The following is a 17,233-nucleotide window of genomic DNA, read 5'->3' as shown; positions in this document are numbered from 1 at the left end:
CTAATGAATGTCCTTTGTGGCTCCCCCCCCCCCCAAGAAAAGGGCACTTTTGTCTGCATTAAAAACCTGTTCAGGCAGACCTCCTTTCTCCTCCATGATTTTCTTAATGGTTCTGGGAACTTGTCTGCTGTCTCTTGGTTGGCAGAAGCTGCTTCTTCTGTTATCTTAATGTTTTTAAAGCCAAACTTCTTTCTAAAATTATCAAACCATCCTTTGCTGGTTAAATTCTCTGGCTTTAGATCCTTCACCTTCCTTTTGCTTTCAGTTGTCATATAAAGACTTAGCTTTTCTTTGAATAATATTAGAGTCTATAGGTATGCCTTTCTTATAGCTGTCCTGCTATAAAAGCTGCACTTGCAATACAGGATAAAAAAGTATTTTGCAAAAAGTGTGAGGCTTTTGCATCTGCTGGCATAGCGGCAGTGACGGCTTCACAAATTTCCTTTTTTTTTTTTTTTTTTAAACAGTGGTCTTTTAGGCTGGTGGGCAACTGCAGACTTCAAACAATTCAACTTTTTCTTGTAATGTTATGACTTTTCTTTGCTTCTTGGGAGCTTCCAACATCACTAGTGGCACTTTGTATGGGTCCTTTGGTGTTATTCAAGGTTTAAGGTATTGCACTAAACACAAAAAATATGCAAGAACCACGGGAGATTACTTTTTACTGTGATATGTAATTCACTAGAGAGAAATGAACTGTTCATGCAGAGATGATTAGTGTCACAGGGCATTTTAAGTGGATACTTACAACACTTGAGCTTACTGCAATAGCAACAGGAGATGGCTACAAAATTATTACAGTAGTACAACATGTACTACAGTTAATTTTATGCAGTTATGATTTAGTACTGTATTTTTACCTTTGTTTAACATTTCAACCACAAATGGCACCATGTACAATCTGTAAGTGTTGGCACAAAATTTTGATGAATTTTAACTTTTTATGATTTGTGTATATTTTATGGTAGTAAATGATAAAATAGACTAGTGTATACATGTATTTTATGCATTCATGACATATCTAATGTTTTCTTAGGCTGTTATGTTTCTAGACTTAGGTGGTTTGTGAAGTTTTTCAAGCTGTTGGAAATCTCCAAGAAATTTTCCAAAAAAATCTGTGTATAAGAGGACTTGTGCATTTCAAACCCCTGTTGTCAAAGGGTGAACTGTATAGTCAAATCCTAGAGGGTGTGAAGTGATATCTATTGTGATTTTTATTTTATTTTTTTGAATTTAAGTTAGTTTATTTGAGAGAGAGAGAGGGAGTGAATGAGAGAGAGAGAGAGAGAGAGAGAGAGAGCAGGGGAGGGACAGAGAACGAGGGAGCGAGAATCCCAAGCAGGTTCCATGCTGTTAGCACAGAGCCCCACCCAGGGCTCAGTCTCACAAACCCTGAAATCATGACCTGAGCGGAAAGCAAGAGTCGGACGCTTAACCAAATGAGCTACCTAGGTGCTCCATTATTTTGATTTTGATTTCCTTGATGGCTGATGATCTTATTTTTTCATGTGCTACTGGCCATGTGTATATTGTCTTTGGAGAAATGTCTATTCAGATCTGGTGCCCATTTTTAATTAATCATTTGCCTTTTTGTTAAGTTGCAAGAGTTCTTTCTGTGTTCTAGATACAGTTTTTAAAATCAGATATATGGGGCACCTGGGTGGCTCAGTCCGTTAATTGTCCGACTTCAGCTCAGGTTATGATCTCGCGGTCCATGAGTTTGAGCCCCGCGTCGAGCCCTGTGCTGACAGCCTAGAGCCTGGAGCTTGCTTTGGATTCTGTGTCTCCCTCTCTCTCTCTGCCCACCCCCCACTCATGCTCCGTCTCTCTCTCTCTCTCTCTCTCTGTCAAAAATAAATAAACATTAAAAAATTTTTTAAAATAAATAAAATCAGATACATGATTTACAAAGATTTCCTGCAGTTCTGTGTGTTGTCTTTGCACTTTCTTGATGTCATCTGAAGCACAAAAAATTTTAATTTTGATCAAGTCCAGTCTATCTGTTTTTTTTCTTTTAGTCATTTGTGCTTTTGGTTTCTAAGAAACTAATGCCTAATCCAGAGTCATGAAGATTTAAGCCTGTTTTCTTTGAAAAGTTTTTTAGTTTTAGCTCTTATGTTTAGATCTTTGATCCATTTTGAGTTAATTTTTGCATATGGTGTGATATAGGGGTCTGACTGTGTTCTTTTGAATAAGGATAACCAGTTATCCTAGCACCATTTGTTAAAAAGACTATTCTTCTACCATTGAATTTTTTGACATTCTTATTGAGAGATATTTAACAGTTTCTGTTTTGAAGAATATATTCACATTTTCCCCGTTTTCCTTCTATATTGTCTTTTTTTTTATTAAAAAAATATTTAGAAACCATCTCAAACTTATAGAAAAGTTAGAAGTATAAAAAGAGGTTAGAGTGGGAGAGAGCCAAAGCATAAGAGACTCTTAAAAACTGAGAACAAACTGAGGGTTGATGGGGGGTGGGAGGGAGGGGAGGATGGGTGATGGGTATTGAGGAGGGCACCTTTTGGGATGAGCACTGGGTGTTGTATGGAAACCAATTTGACAATAAATTTCATATATTGAAAAAAAAGTATAGTACAAATAATTTATTTTCTTGAATCATTGAGAGTAAGTTGCTGACATGATACCCCACAATGATCATATTTGTCTGTATTTCCCACCACCAAGAACATTCTCCTATACAAAATCAGAATATTCACGTTGATGTATTACAACACCAATCTTATTCTCCGCTCCCATTCAAGTTTTGTCCTTCCTCCAGTAATATTCTTTGTAACAAAGTCACAAACTGCATTTAATTGTCACAATTCTCTAGTTTTCTTCAATCTGGAACAGTTCATCAATCTTTCTTGATTTTCACAACCTTGACTTTTTTGAAGATTACAGGCCATTTTTTTTTTTTTTTTGGTAGAATATGTCTTAATTGTGGCTTGTCTGATGTCTCCTCACGATTAAATTCAGTTTGTGCGTATTTGGCAGGAATATCACAGAAGTGATGTTTTATCCTTCTCATTGCATCCTGTTTGGGGCCCAAGATTTTATCATTACTAGTGGTATTAACTTAATTGATTATTTGATTAAGGTGGTATTTACCAGACTTCTCCACTTCTTGTCTTTTTACTTTTGTGACTAATAAGCATTTTGTAGGAAAGCCTTCTGAGATTTTGTAAATCCTCCTCATTAATCTTTCAATTATTTATTTATTTTTTATATCTGCCTGCATGGACACGTGGATTCTTATTTTGTTTGATGACTTATATTTCCTTACTATCATTATTCATATTGATGCTCCATATTTGGTAGTGGGAGCCCCTTCAGTTGGCTCCTTTATTTTTTGTCGTGGCCCCTCATTCTTTGAGCACTTGCTTGCTTTTTGGCTTAACATGATGTTTGAGGTTCATTTGGTTCTTGCTCTGCCCCAGCCCTGGAATCAGCCTTTCTTCAAAGAGCCCAGATTTTTTTTTTTTTTAATTTTTTTTTTCAACGTTTATTTATTTTTGGGACAGAGAGAGACAGAGCATGAACGGGGGAGGGGCAGAGAGAGAGGGAGACACAGAATCGGAAACAGGCTCCAGGCTCTGAGCCATCAGCCCAGAGCCTGACGCGGGGCTCGAACTCACGGACCGTGAGATCGTGACCTGGCTGAAGTCGGACGCTTAACCGACTGCGCCACCCAGGCGCCCCGAGCCCAGATTGTTTTAAGTAGAGGATGGCACTAGAAATAAAGATATGGGTACTGGTTATGCATATTGGGGGTGCGGCTGATCTCAGGACCTCTCAGGACAGAGCTTGGGAATAATTTTATTCCCAGTATGTACAGACATTTGCATCTCTCTTTCTATTGAATTTCATGAGTTCATTATCAATAGCTGCAATTCCAGTTCAAACTCGAGGGATCGTTCTATTTTTTCACTTTTCCATATTTGTAACTTCCTTTTTAGACTATGAGAAAACTGGGTCTTATTAATTTTAATAGTTTTACTTATTTGGTTCATATCTCTGTATGTACCTCATCTCTTACAGCTATTGCTGCATTCCCCCAACACCTCGCAGCCTCCCCTCCCCCAAGTAGAAACTCTTTTCACCCTTATCTGGCTTTGTCTCATTGCACTGGTATGCCCATTTCTGAGGACTGTGTCCTCATTGGCTTGGTCTCCACTACACTGTGCCACCGGGCCCTGTGCTGCTGTGCTTCTTATTTCATTTAGCTTTATTTAACACCTTGTGCCAGGCTGTCCCTGTGAAGATCTCCTTCTTACCCTCCTCTGGCTCTGAGATCCTGTGCTGTGCTGTGCTGCTGTCCCCTTATTTGGACATAATCCTTCTTTACCTGCTTTGGGCTCTGATACTAACTCTTGGCCATCATGACCAGTCTCATGTAATGGCTTTTGGGCTGAATTGTTGGTGAAGGGGCTTCACACTGTCTTTTGAGAGAAGATGAAGTTTTGGGTGGCATCTGTTCAGAATTAAAAGTTAGCACTTTATAAGAAGGAAAAAAAAACCCAGGTAGCTTGAAAATTTCACATTTTAGGCAGTTATTGGTAGAGTTCTAAAAGGATTCCTTCTTTGGCTAACATTTAATATAAAATAACGCTTGATTTATAATTATCTGAATCTTAATGTACATTGGTTAATGAGCTGTTCCTGACTGAGGAAATTAGAAAAGAAATAGTAATTTACATCTACAAAATAATATTCATTTTTCTTCTAGCTCTTCCACCAAAGCCACCTAAGCCAATGACTTCAGCTGTTACAAATGGAATGAAGGACAGTTCTGTTTCTCTTCAGGATGCAGAATGGTACTGGGGGGATATTTCAAGGTAATAACTAGAATACTACTATAATTCAATGCAGTTGAAAAACAAGTCATTTTTGAGAATTAGTTAAAAATAAAACATTTTAATGCACTACTAGTTGTTAAAGATTACCATTTTGAAAATCATACGTGAGAACATTTCAAAAGTTTCTAAATGCTGTCCTTCCCACAAAAAAGTGACAAGAAAATCTTTATTACAGGTGTGATCATTACTTTTAATACTGTATTGAGGATAGATTTCTGAATAAATGAAACTTCTACATTTAGGATAGCTACATGTGTTTTAGGATAAAAGATAGTTACAGGTACTTAATTTTCTTTACCTTTCTGTGTCTAAGTCAGTGGTTCCATTATCTTTGCATGCACAAGAACCAATTGAGGTGGGGCCCAGGAATCTGCATTGTTAACAGTTTCCCCAGGTGATTTTGATGTAGTCTTCACATACCTCATTTTGAGAAACAGGACTCTAGAACAGGTTTACTTTTTGGGTAAAATGTGGTTTTGGAAAAATCTGAGCCTAGAGAAGGGAAATATATATATTGAATTTGAATTTTCAAATCTCTTGTTTTTCTTGAATTTTGTTTTAGAAAAGACCTATCCATTTCTGTCAAATTAGGTTCCAGGCTGATGGTGTATTCTTTAATATGCTTGTGTTTCTCTTTCTCTTGTCTGTTTTCTTTAATTCCCAGAGTGCCACTCATTTCTTTTTTTTCCCCTTTGTTACCATTTTAACCATCTTTAAATGTCCAGCTTAGTGGCATAAAGTACATTGACAGTATTGTTCAACCCTCACCACCATCCATCTCTGGAACTATTTCATCTTCCCAAAGCATAACTTTGTACTCGTTAAACACTAACTGCCTTTTCCTCCTATTCTCCCCAGCGCCTGGAAACCACCATCCTACTTTCTGTTTCTATGAATTTGACTACTCTAGGTACCTCACATAAGTGGAATCTTACCATATTTATCCTTTTGTGACTGGCTTATTTCACTTAACAAAATGTCTTCAAGGTTCATCCGTGTTATAGCATGTGTCAGTATTTTCTTCTTTTTTAAGGCTGAATAATATTCCATTATGTGTATATACACCACATTTTTATTTATTCATTCATCTGGACATTTGGCTTTGAACATTTGGATTGTTTACAGCTTTTGGCTCTTGTGAATAATGCTGCCATGAACATTGGTGTATAAATGTTTATTCAAGTCCCTGCTTTTAGTTCTTTTGGGTGCATGCCCTGAAGTGGAATTTCTGAGTTATATGGTAATTCTATGTTTAATTTTTGGGAGGAGACTTAATATATTTTTATATTAAAATGGATCAGAAAATTTTTATTTCGTAATTATATAATAAAATGCTTTGTTAGATTTAAATATCATTTAAATTTATATTCTTTTTTTTTTAAGTTTTTTTAAGTTTTATTTTGAGAGGAGGGGGAGCACAAGCATGTGGGGGAAAGGGGCAGTGAGAGAATCAAGCACAGGACTTGAACCCACTAACTGAACTGAGATCATGACCTGAGTCAAAACCGAGTCAGTTGCTTAACCGACTGAGCTACCCAGTCATCCCTTAAACTTACATTCTAAGACCATGTGGGTCTGTAACTCAAGAGTCTTCTATGCCCTCCTTTCCTGAGTGTTCTAGTATTCTTAAAGTTCTAAACCAACTCTGCGAGAGGAGTTTATCATCAGTATAAATTCAAATTGGAGAAGATTATATTGAAAGGTTGTGAACTTAGTGAAATTTTCCCCTTCTGATCAGACACAGCTGCCACTGTTGCTTAAACATAACCTTATTTCTAAACAGCTGCTGGTTTCTCCTGAAACCGTACAAGTTCAGACTTGCCTAAGGAAGCCCTAAAGGCTTAATGGAAACACTATCCCCTACAGACGTTTGAAATCTGGAAGAGTTTAAAAAGCAAATAGCCTGTCCTTAGGTTGCATAATTCCAAAAATCAAAACAGAAAGATCATATCTAGGGGGAGGAACTAAATGACCTCTGAGGGCCTCCATAATTCTGTGACCTTAGACATACTCCCCTCCTAACTAGTCTGAGTAGTAATATGTGAAGAAAACAATTGACTAATCAACTAATCGATTAATGTGAAGAGAACAATCAGCGATTACATTTTTTTTTGTTTTCCTATAATTCTGTTTTTCAGGGAGGAGGTAAATGACAAATTACGGGATATGCCAGATGGTACGTTCTTGGTCAGAGATGCCTCAACAAAAATGCAGGGAGATTACACTTTGACTTTGCGGTGAGTATTTTTCAGCATTTGACTAGTGTTCTACTACCATTATTTATTTCTGGGTATAGAGAGATTTTTGTATTTATTTAAATGTTTATTTACACATTTAAAAAGAAGTTAATTTAGATATATAGTTTTTTTAAGTTTATTTAGTTTGAGAAAGAGCACGAGCGGGGGAGGGGAGAGAGGGGGGGAGACAGAAAGAATCCCAGTGCAGAGCCCAGTGCAGGGCTCAAACTCACAAACCGTGAAGTCATGACCTGAGCTGAAACCAAGAGTCAGATGCTTAACCTATGTGAGCCACCAGGGAGCACCTAGGTCCCTAGATACATAATTTTTAATTGTTTGGCTGACTATTCTTTTTCTGTACATTAAATATTTAAATGTCTTATATGAAAATGGCCACAATTTTTATTTTTATGAAGGAATAAAAAAAAAAAAAGTCTAAGATCCCTAAAAGTAAGGAAGGAAGAAGACCTGTGAGTGAAAAAGAAGTCCTGGGCACAGTTTGAGGTTATTAATGATATGTTGGGGATCCACCCCTCTATTAATCCTATTATTTTTCTCAGTGCAGACTTCAGAGAGTAAAACTCAACATAGTTTAGGCTGATGAGGATATGTAGAAGATAAGGCAATTCTCAGCCTATATCATGCCATCCATATGGGCATATTAGAATTTTCTAAGTGGTGGGTGTATCACCTTTTATATTTACAAAGATATATTTACAAATATATTTTAAAAGATTAGGAAAACGGCATTAGATATTTTTACATTTAATTTTTTTATATTCAATTTTAACAATTAAAATAGCCTAATTACAATAAAGTACTGTGATTTTTTTATAAAGGAACTATCTAAAGAAAAATATAATGAAAACAGTAATGATAATAGCTCCCTTGTACTAAACATTTTACATGCAATATCTTATTATTCACAACAACCTTATGAGATAGGTATTATTCATATTTCCATTTTATAGATGAGGCAACTGAAGCTTAACCTGGTTAAGAAACTTACCTGAAGACACATAGCTAGTAAGTGGCAGAGGATGGGTACAGATCTAGATTTATCTGACTCTTTATTGTCTTTCTACCTACTATCTTTAGGAAAAATCATGTAGTTTATGCTAGAAATTTGGAGTTTCTGGTAAAGATATTATAAGAAGTTAATACCTTGGGGCTTTTAGTTGTGCTGAGGAATAATCAGTGTGCTACAATGATTCATTTGATTCTGTTCCCCACCCCTCCCCCTGCCCCGCCGCTCCAGTCAGGCTTCTGTCTCTTCCAGTCTATAGGGACTACAAAACCAATGGCCACTTCTTTCTTCTGTGTGTGTGTGTGTGTGTGTGTGTGTGTGTGTGTGTGTGTGTGTCTAATTAATGTTATTTATTTACATCCAAGTTTGTTACCATATAGTGCAATAATGATTTCAGGAGTAGATTCCAGTGATTCATCCCCTATGTATAACACTCAGTGCTCATCCCAATAAGTGTCTTCCTTAATGCCCCTTACCCATTTAGCCCATCCTCCCACCCCACAACCACTCCAGCAACCTTCAGTTTGTTTTTTGTATTTAAAAGTCTCTTATATTTTGTTCCCCTCCTTGTTTTTATATTATTTTTGCTTCCCTTCCTTTATGTTCATTTGTTTTGTATCTTAAATTCCTCATATGAGTGAAGTCATATGATATGTCTTTCTCTGACTAATTTTGCTTAATATAATACCCTCTAGTTCCATCCATGTGGTTGCAGATGGCAAGATTTCATTCTTTTTGATTGCTGAGTAATACTCCATTGCATATATATACCACATCTTCTTTATCCATTCATCCATCGATGGACATTTGGGCTCTTTCCATACTTTGGCTATTGTCAGTAGCTCTGCTATAGACATTGGGGTTGCATGCACCCCTTCGAACAGCACAGCTGTATCCCTTGGATAAATACCTAGTAGTGCAATTGCTGGGTTGTAGGGTACTTCTGTTTTTAGCTTTTTGAGGAACTTCCATACTGTCTTCCAGAGTGGCTGCACCAGTTTGCATTCCCACCAGCAGTGCAAAAGAGATTCTTTTTCTCCACATCCTCGCCAACATCTGTTGTTGCGTGAGTTGTTAATTTTAAGCCATTCTGACTAGTGTGAGGTGGCATCTCATTGTGGTTTTGATTTGTATTTCCCTGATGATGAGTGATGTTGAGCATCTTTTCATGTGTCTGTTAGCCATCTGGATGCCTTCTTTGGAGACGTGTCTATTCGTGTCTTTTGCCCATTTCCTCACTGGCTTATTTGTTTTTTGGGTGTTGAGTTTGAGAAGTTCTTTATAGCTTTTGGATACTAACCCTTTATCTGTTATGTCATTTGCAAATAATCTTCTCCCATTCTGTTGGTTGCCTTTTAGTTTTGCTGATTGTGTCCTTTGCTGTGCAGAAGCTATTTATTTTGATGAGGTCCCAGTAGTTCATTTTTGCTTTTGTTTCCCTTGCCTCCCTTGAGTAAGAAGTTGCTGCAGCCAAAGTCAAAGAGGTTTTTGCCTGCTTTCTCCTCTAGGATTTTGATGGTTTCCTGTCTTACGTTTAGGTCTTTCATCCATTTTGGCTTTATTTTGTGTATGGTGTAAGAAAGTGGTCCAGGTTCATTTTTCTGCATGTCACTGCTGAAGAGATTGTCTTTATTCCATTGGATATTCTTTTCTGCTTTATCAAAGATTAGTTAGCCATACATTTGTGGGTCCATTTCTGGGTTCTGTAGTCTGATATGAGTGTTCTTGTGCCAGTACCATACTGTCTTGATGGTTACAGCTTTGTGGTATAGCTTGAAGTCTGGGATTGTGATGCCTCCTGCTTTGGTCTTCTTCAAAATTACTTTGGCTATTCGGGGTCTTTTCTGGTTCCATACAAATTTTAGGATTGTTTGTTCTAGCTCTGTGAAGAATGCTGGTGTTATTTCGATAGGGATTGCACTGAATATAGATTGCTTTGGGTAGTGTCCACATTTTAACAATATTCTTCCAATCCAGGAGCATGGAGTATTTTTCCACTTTTTTGTGTCTTCGGTTTCTTTGATAAGCTTTCTATAGTTTTCAGTGTTTAGATTTTTCATTTCTTTGTTTAGGTTTATTCCTAGGTATTTTATGGGTTTTTTTGCAATTGTAAATGGGATCGATTCATTGATTTCTCTTTCTGTTGCTTCATTATTTGTGTAAAGGAATGCACCTGATTTCTGTGCATTGATTTTATATCCTGCAACTTTGCTCAATTCATGGATCAGTTCTAGCAGTTTTTTGGTGGAATATTTTGGTTTTTTTCTATAGAGTATCATGTTGTCTACAACCACTTCTCTTTTTACCTCACCTGACTTCTTAGTAGCATTAGTCCTAGGCACTTTTTCCTAGAAACAGTTTATTGTCTTGGCTGTGGTGACATCACACTCTTCTGATTTTCTTCCTAACTCTAGACTAGCCACTCCTTTGCTCAGTATCTAAATTTTAAGTGTTCAAGGCTCAGAGTTGGGTCTCTGTATTCATTCTCCCAAGATGAGTTTGTCCTATTCCATGGCTTTAACAGGCAGTTATATGGTGGTGATTCATAAACCTCATCTCCAACTCTGACCTCCAGAACTCCACATGCATATATCCCATTGCCTATTTGACTTTGCCATTTAGATAACTAGGGAACATATTAATTTTAACATGGTCAAAGCAAAATGTTTTATTTCTTTTTATTTCTTTATTTTTTATTTTTTTAAATGTTTGAGAGAGAGAGAGAGAACACAAGTGGGGAAGGGGCAGAGAGAGGGAGACAGAGAATCTGAAGCAGGCTTCTTGCTGTCAGCACAGAGCCTGACGTGGGACTCAAACCTACGGAACTGTGAGATCATGATCTGTGCTGAAGTCAGATGCTCAACTGACGGAGCCACCTAGGTGTCCCAGAATTTTTTATTTCTAACCTGACTCCTCCTACTCAAACGATTTCTCTTTTAGTCTTTCCTTTTCTTTGTTTCTTTGTTTTTTTGTTTTTTTTTTTTTTTCTTTCAGAAATAGAACCACCATTGGGGCACCTGAGTGGCTTAATCAGTTAGGCATCCAAGTTCAGTTCAGGTGATGATCTCACAGTCTGTGAGTTCGAGCCCCGTGTTGGGCTCTGTGCTGATAGCTCAAGCCTGGAGGCTGCTTTGGATTTTGTATCTCCCTCTCTCTTTGCCCCTCTTCCACTCATGGTCTGTCTCTCTCTGTCTCTCAAAAATGAATAAATGTTAAAAAAAAAAAAAAAGAAATAGAACCACCATCTCTACAGTACTCAAGTCACAACTCTTTTTCCCTAACACATTCAAATCCATCATTAAACAGTCCTGCCAACTTTACCCCCAAATCTGTATTTGTAATCTCCACTTTACCTCCAAATCTATATTCATAATCTTGTCACACTTGTCTGCCACTCAACACTAAGCCACCATCATCTTGTTTGATCTTTTATAGTCATTTTGTGACAGGCCTCTCAGCATCTTATAATTTCTAGTCTTCCCCACCCTTTTTGACCATTTTCTGCACAGCAACCCGTAGTGATCGTTTTAAGGTGTGAGTCTGATTACTCCTTTGCTTAAAATTCTTTTTCTTATTATTTTTTTTAATATTTTAATTTATTTTTGAATGAGAGAGAGAGAGACAGAGCATGAGTGGGGGAGAAGCAGAGAGAGAGGGAGACACAGAATTCAAAGCAGGCTCCAGGCTCTAAGTTGTCAGCACAGAGCCCGATGTGGGACTCAAACTCACAAACTGTGAGATCATGACTTGAGCTGAAGCTGGATGCTTAACCAACTGAGCCACCCAGGCACCCACTTAAAATTCTTTTTTAAGAGTTTCCCTACTGCACTTAAGGTAAAAGAATTTGGATTTTATTCTAACTTACAAAATTCTATTTGACCTGGTCTTGGTCTACTTTTTTTTTTTCTAAGTTTATTTATTTTGAGAGACAGAGCAGAGGAGGGGCAGAAAAAGGGGGAGAGAGAGAATCCCAGGCAGGTTTTGTGCTGTCAGAGCAGAGCCTGATGCTGGGCTCAAACTCACGAACCGTGAGATCATGACCTGAGCTGAAACTAAGAGTTGGACGCTTAATCAATTGAGCCACCCAGGCACCCTGGTCTCAGTCTACTTTTTACACCTCATATCTTGCCCTCTTCTCTCCCTTCCACTACATTCAACCCCACTATCCTTTTTGTACCTCAGATAAGTGAAGCTTATTCCTGTCTCTGGGCCTTTGCAATAGCTGTTCTTTCTGGTCTTCGCATCCTCGGTTCCTTTTTGTCGATCAGATCTCTGCACAGTTGCCACCTGTTAACTCTTAAACTCTCTTAAACTCTCAATCCAAAGTAGCCATCCAAGGATATATATTGCCTCAATTTAATTCTCTATAATCTGCCCCTGTATTTTCTTTTCCTCTTCCACCTTGTCTATCTCACCCCATAGAATTTAAGTTCTCTGATAATCATTGTTTAATCATTGTTGCATCTCCAGACTTTAGTGTGTGATAATGGATAGACATTAGACAGTGGATAATACATAATAACAGATGAATGTCTGATCTGAAAAATGGTTTTAATCCCACACTAAGTTGTTTTATGATGGGTAGATTCCTAAGTGCAGCTAACTAAAGACAACAATTTTTGCATCTTGGGATGAGGAAAAGAGCCTGCAGAAGTTATATTACTTACCTGAAGTTGCAGCACTGTTTAAGAACAAAGGCTGGAAAGGGGTCCCAATGACAGTCTAGTCTAGAACCACCTTGAGAATTCTTATGCTTAGAGACCTGCAGCTGGAAGATTGTTAATACTACTTGGTTCAGCTGGGGTTTCTACAGATGTAAGAATTCTCTGCATAACATTTTTCAGAAAGGGCCACTGAGCTTCCATGTGATCTTTCAGTCAGAGGGAGCTAACATCTTCCTTTGAGACAGCCCATTTTATTTTTGGGCAGCTTTACAATTTAGAGGGTTATCTTTGTGGTGGATATTACGGTAGGACCAGGAATGTGGACATGAATAAGAAGATGCGGTTTTACCCTTAAGAGTTCATAATCCCAATGTGTAATGGTAGAATAGGAGAGACACATATATACTATACTTGAATGCTTTTAATATAACACATAATATAACATTGTGGTGTTATATTTGAGTTCTCCCCATTTACTCCTTCTCCTAACTCCTGGTAACCATTGTTTTAGTTTGTTTGTGAATTTAATTTGACTATTCTAGGTACTTCATATAAGTAGAATCATACCAAAAAAAAAAAAAGGTAGAATCCTACAATATTTATCCTTTCGTGTCTGGCTTATTTTTCAAGAATAATAGTTTTAAGTTTCATCCATATTGTAGCATATTCTTCCTTTTTAAGGCATGTGTATACTACATTTTGTTTATCCATTGTTCAGTGGACATTGGCAAGAATATTTTATTTAAAAATTATTTATTTATTTATTTATTTATTTATTTATTTATTTATTTTGAGAGAGAGAGGAGGAAGAGAGAGCCAAGTGGGGTAGGGACAGAGAGAGAGAGAATCCCAAGTAGGCCCCACGCTGTTGGTGAACTATAAGATCATAACCTGAGCTGAAATAAAGAGTCAGACGCTTAACTGGCTGAGCCACTCAGGCTCCCCAGCAAGAGTATTTTAAAGCTTTCATGTATCTAGCAAAATGTCTGACATGTAGTAGGTACTCAGTGAATATCTGAAAGGAAAAAATAAATGAGAGAAAGGTAAAGGGAAGTTTTCTCAGAGGAAATAATAGTTTAACTGGGCCCTGACAGATTTTGTTAGACAGAAAAGTGATGGTCTTACTGGAGTTTAGTAAAATCCATAGTTCAGTACTAGTTACTCTGCATAGGATCTGATAATGAGTTAAAATTTTTTGTCTCAAAGAAGCCATAGTGTGTTGAGGGCAATAGGAATAAGAAAATTGCTTTGAATTAAACTAAAATAATAGGAGAAATTCAAAAAATGGGAAAGAAATATCTTGTTGAGAGGATATACAGAGGTGTCCTTCATGGAAGAAATTGCATTGCAGTGTATCTGGAAGAAGGGAATAGATTTGGGCATGTAGAAAGTGGGAGGGGAGGTTGCAGGATTAGGTAGCAATAGGAACAGAGATAAGCTGGTGAGAAACTAGAGTGCCCTGTTCTTGAAGGATGCAGTCCCAATTTGGCCAGAGGATAAAGTCCATAAAGAGGAACCAAGTGGTAGGGGATGGATGGTTGGAAAGGGTCATGTTGAAGAGGGCTTTGAATTCTAAAATTTGGAGTTTGCATTTATTTCATTTTAATTTTATTTTATTTTAGAGAGAGAGTGAGCGGGAAGAAGGGCAGAAGGAGAGAGAAAGAGAATATTAAGCAGGCTCCATACTCAGTGTAGAGCCTGACATGGGGCTCGATCCCATGACCCTGGGATCATGACCTAAGCTGAAATCAAGAGTTGGATGTTCGGCGAATGGACTGAGCCACCCAAGTGCCCCTGCATTTAATATCATAGGTAGGCAGAGGGAACCATTGCATTTTTTTTTTTTTTTTAGCAATTATATGATCAGACTATATTTGAATAGAAAGAATAAAAGAGGATAGATACTAGCAAAGAGTTAGGATATTATGAAATGTCAGGGTACCTGGCTGGCTCAGTTGGTAGAGTATGTGACTCTTGATCTCATGGTCGTGAGTTTAAGCCCCACATTGGGCATAGAGCTTACTTAAAAACAAAACAAAAAACCGTAGAATATTATCAATTGAGAGGTAATGGTGATCAAGAATAGAATTTATTCTTTAATCATTTAATATTTATTGAGTGCCCACAATGTTCTAGGTACTATTCTAGGAAAAGGAAATGATGAACATTTCCTATCTATACATGGTCTCCTATCCATTTGGTGTTTATATTTGGAGGTAGAGATAGGAGTAGGGGAGAGGAGACAAACACATAAAAAAGAAATAACTTCCAGTATATGAAATGCTATATAGGAAATACACAGGGTTATGTGATAGAGAATATAGGGAAAGGGAATTTAAGATAGTTTTGAGAAGGAGGGCCTCTCTGAGGATGTGACCTCTGAAAACTGAAGGATATGTGAGAACCAGCCAGAAAAGTGTTCTAGGAAGAGGGAACAGAAAATGCAAAGAAACTGAATTTTGGAAAGGTTTGGTGGATCCAGTGAATACAAAGACTGCTGTGACTGGCTTACAGTGTGAACCATAGAGTGGTAGAAGATAAAGTTGAAAGTGAAAAGGAGACAGATGCACAGAGCCTTGTGAGCCATGGTAAGGAATTTTCTCCCTCCCTCCCTCTCTTTCTCTTTTCTTTCTTTCTTTCTTTCTTTCTTTCTTTCTTTCTTTCTTCCTTCCTTCCTTCCTTCCTTCCTTCCTTCCTTCCTTCCTTCATTCCTTCCTTCCTTCCTTATTTTCTTTCTTTTCTTTCTTTCTCTCTACCTCCCTCTCTTTCTTTCTTTCTCTTCCTTCCTTCCTTCCTTTCTTTTTTTCTTTTCTTTCTTTCTTTCTTTCTTTCTTTCTTTCTTTCTTTCTTTCTTTCTTTCTTTCTTTCTTTCTGAGTGTGTGCGTAGGAGTAGGGGAGGAGCAGAGAGAGTGAGAGAAGCCCAAGCAGACTCCATGCTGTCAGCATAGAGCCCAACACAAGGCTCAAGCCCATCAACCGTGAGATCATGACCTGAAACCAACAGTCAGATGCTTAACCAACTGAGCCACCCAGGCACCCCTAATTTTATTTCTAAGTGAAAAAAAAAAAAACAAACAAAAAACACAACAGCAACCAAAAAACCAAACCCAAGAATGGTTTTTTAAGCAGGGGAATGATATGATGGAAAGATGGAATACACTATTAGCTGGGATAGTGGCTCTAGGAAAGGAGTTGAGGAATCAAAGTAAGAGGCAATATGGAGCTAAGAGCCAAGGGATTTAATAATAGAGTAGGTATGAGGTTGGGGTGGAGTAGTTAAAGATGATTCATTTGAGCCTGTTGGGCTTAGAATGAATGTGCCATTTATAGAAATAGGCAAGTCAGAAGCAGTTGTTTTATAGAGAATAGGGGAAAGATGTTGGTTTTTAGCTGCTCCAGAACTTCCAGAAAAAGTGTATCTAGAGTAGAGCTAGAAATGTAGGTTTAATGCTTAGAGGAGAGCATAGAACTAGAAAAAGATTCAGGTACCATCTCCATAGAATAAATGGGATTTTAAGGAAAGAATATATATAGGGAAGAAAAGGTAGAGGCTGAAGGCAAGTATTTTTAGAGACTGTGTTTACCAACAGGAAGGAGCTGAGGAAGAACAGTCTAACAGGTTGAGACAAAAGTGTAATGTCATAGGGGCACCTGGGTAGCTCAGTTGGCTAACTGTCCAATTCTTGATCTCAGCTCAGGTCATGATCTCACAGTTCATGAGTTCGAGTCCTGCATTGGGCACTATGATGACAGCACAGAGCCTGGTTGGGATTCTGTCTCTTCCTCTGTCTGCCCCTCCCCTGCTCCCTCTCTCTCTCTCTCTCAAAATAAGTAAATAAAAATTTAAAAAACTGTAATGTCATATAAGTAATGGGAAGACAAAATATTAAATGGGTAGGGAGAGAAAGTAGGGAGAGTAGAAATCTTAAGCCATTGCAAAGAATCTAAGCCTGGGGTGGAGGGAGGAGGCAGGCAGAGTCTGAATTTAATAAAAGTTGGTGACTCAAATGAGAGTGAAATCAGACTGTAAAGGGTAGGTGATAAGGAAATAGAAGTTTTCCAATTTAGTAAACCATCGTAAATAGAACTCATTGTAGAAAATCTGGATAGTTAAATCTTTAGGAATTTGCTGTATGCCAGGCATTAGGCCAGGTGGTAGAATACAAGAAGGGATAGCATAATTCTTCTGTTTAAGAAGGGTATAGTGAGGGAAAGAGACATATAATTAAAAATTGACCATTATTTAGTTCCTTCATGTCCTCACTTTCTTCCCTCTCTGCTTAGAGTCCATGGTCTATTATTAAAATTAGCCTCATGAATATATCCTCAATAAACTTGCTCCTTTTTCCCCTCCGTTGTAGTTCCCTAACTGTATTCCTACACTTGTTAAATTCAACTCTTTATCTATTCCTTGCCTATACCTAAGTAGCTGAATGTGAAGAA

General features: G+C 37.7%; 1 protein-coding gene across 1 annotated transcript in view; it reads left to right on the top strand.

The window, feature by feature from the left end:
• The window catches only part of PIK3R3 (phosphoinositide-3-kinase regulatory subunit 3), a 141,847-nt gene that overhangs the window by 86,146 nt on the left and 38,468 nt on the right, over positions 1 to 17,233 (top strand). The window contains 4 exon segments of the mRNA XM_053213544.1: positions 4,733 to 4,841; positions 7,001 to 7,099; positions 15,305 to 15,339; positions 15,342 to 15,378. Of these exon segments, the coding sequence (XP_053069519.1) occupies positions 4,733 to 4,841; positions 7,001 to 7,099; positions 15,305 to 15,339; positions 15,342 to 15,378 (280 nt within the window).

The sequence above is a fragment of the Acinonyx jubatus genome, chromosome C1 (assembly GCF_027475565.1).
Source record: "Acinonyx jubatus isolate Ajub_Pintada_27869175 chromosome C1, VMU_Ajub_asm_v1.0, whole genome shotgun sequence".
Classification (NCBI taxonomy): Eukaryota; Metazoa; Chordata; class Mammalia; order Carnivora; family Felidae; genus Acinonyx; species Acinonyx jubatus.
Note: the sequence above shows the minus strand (reverse complement) of the source record. Positions and strands in the feature narration are given on the sequence as shown.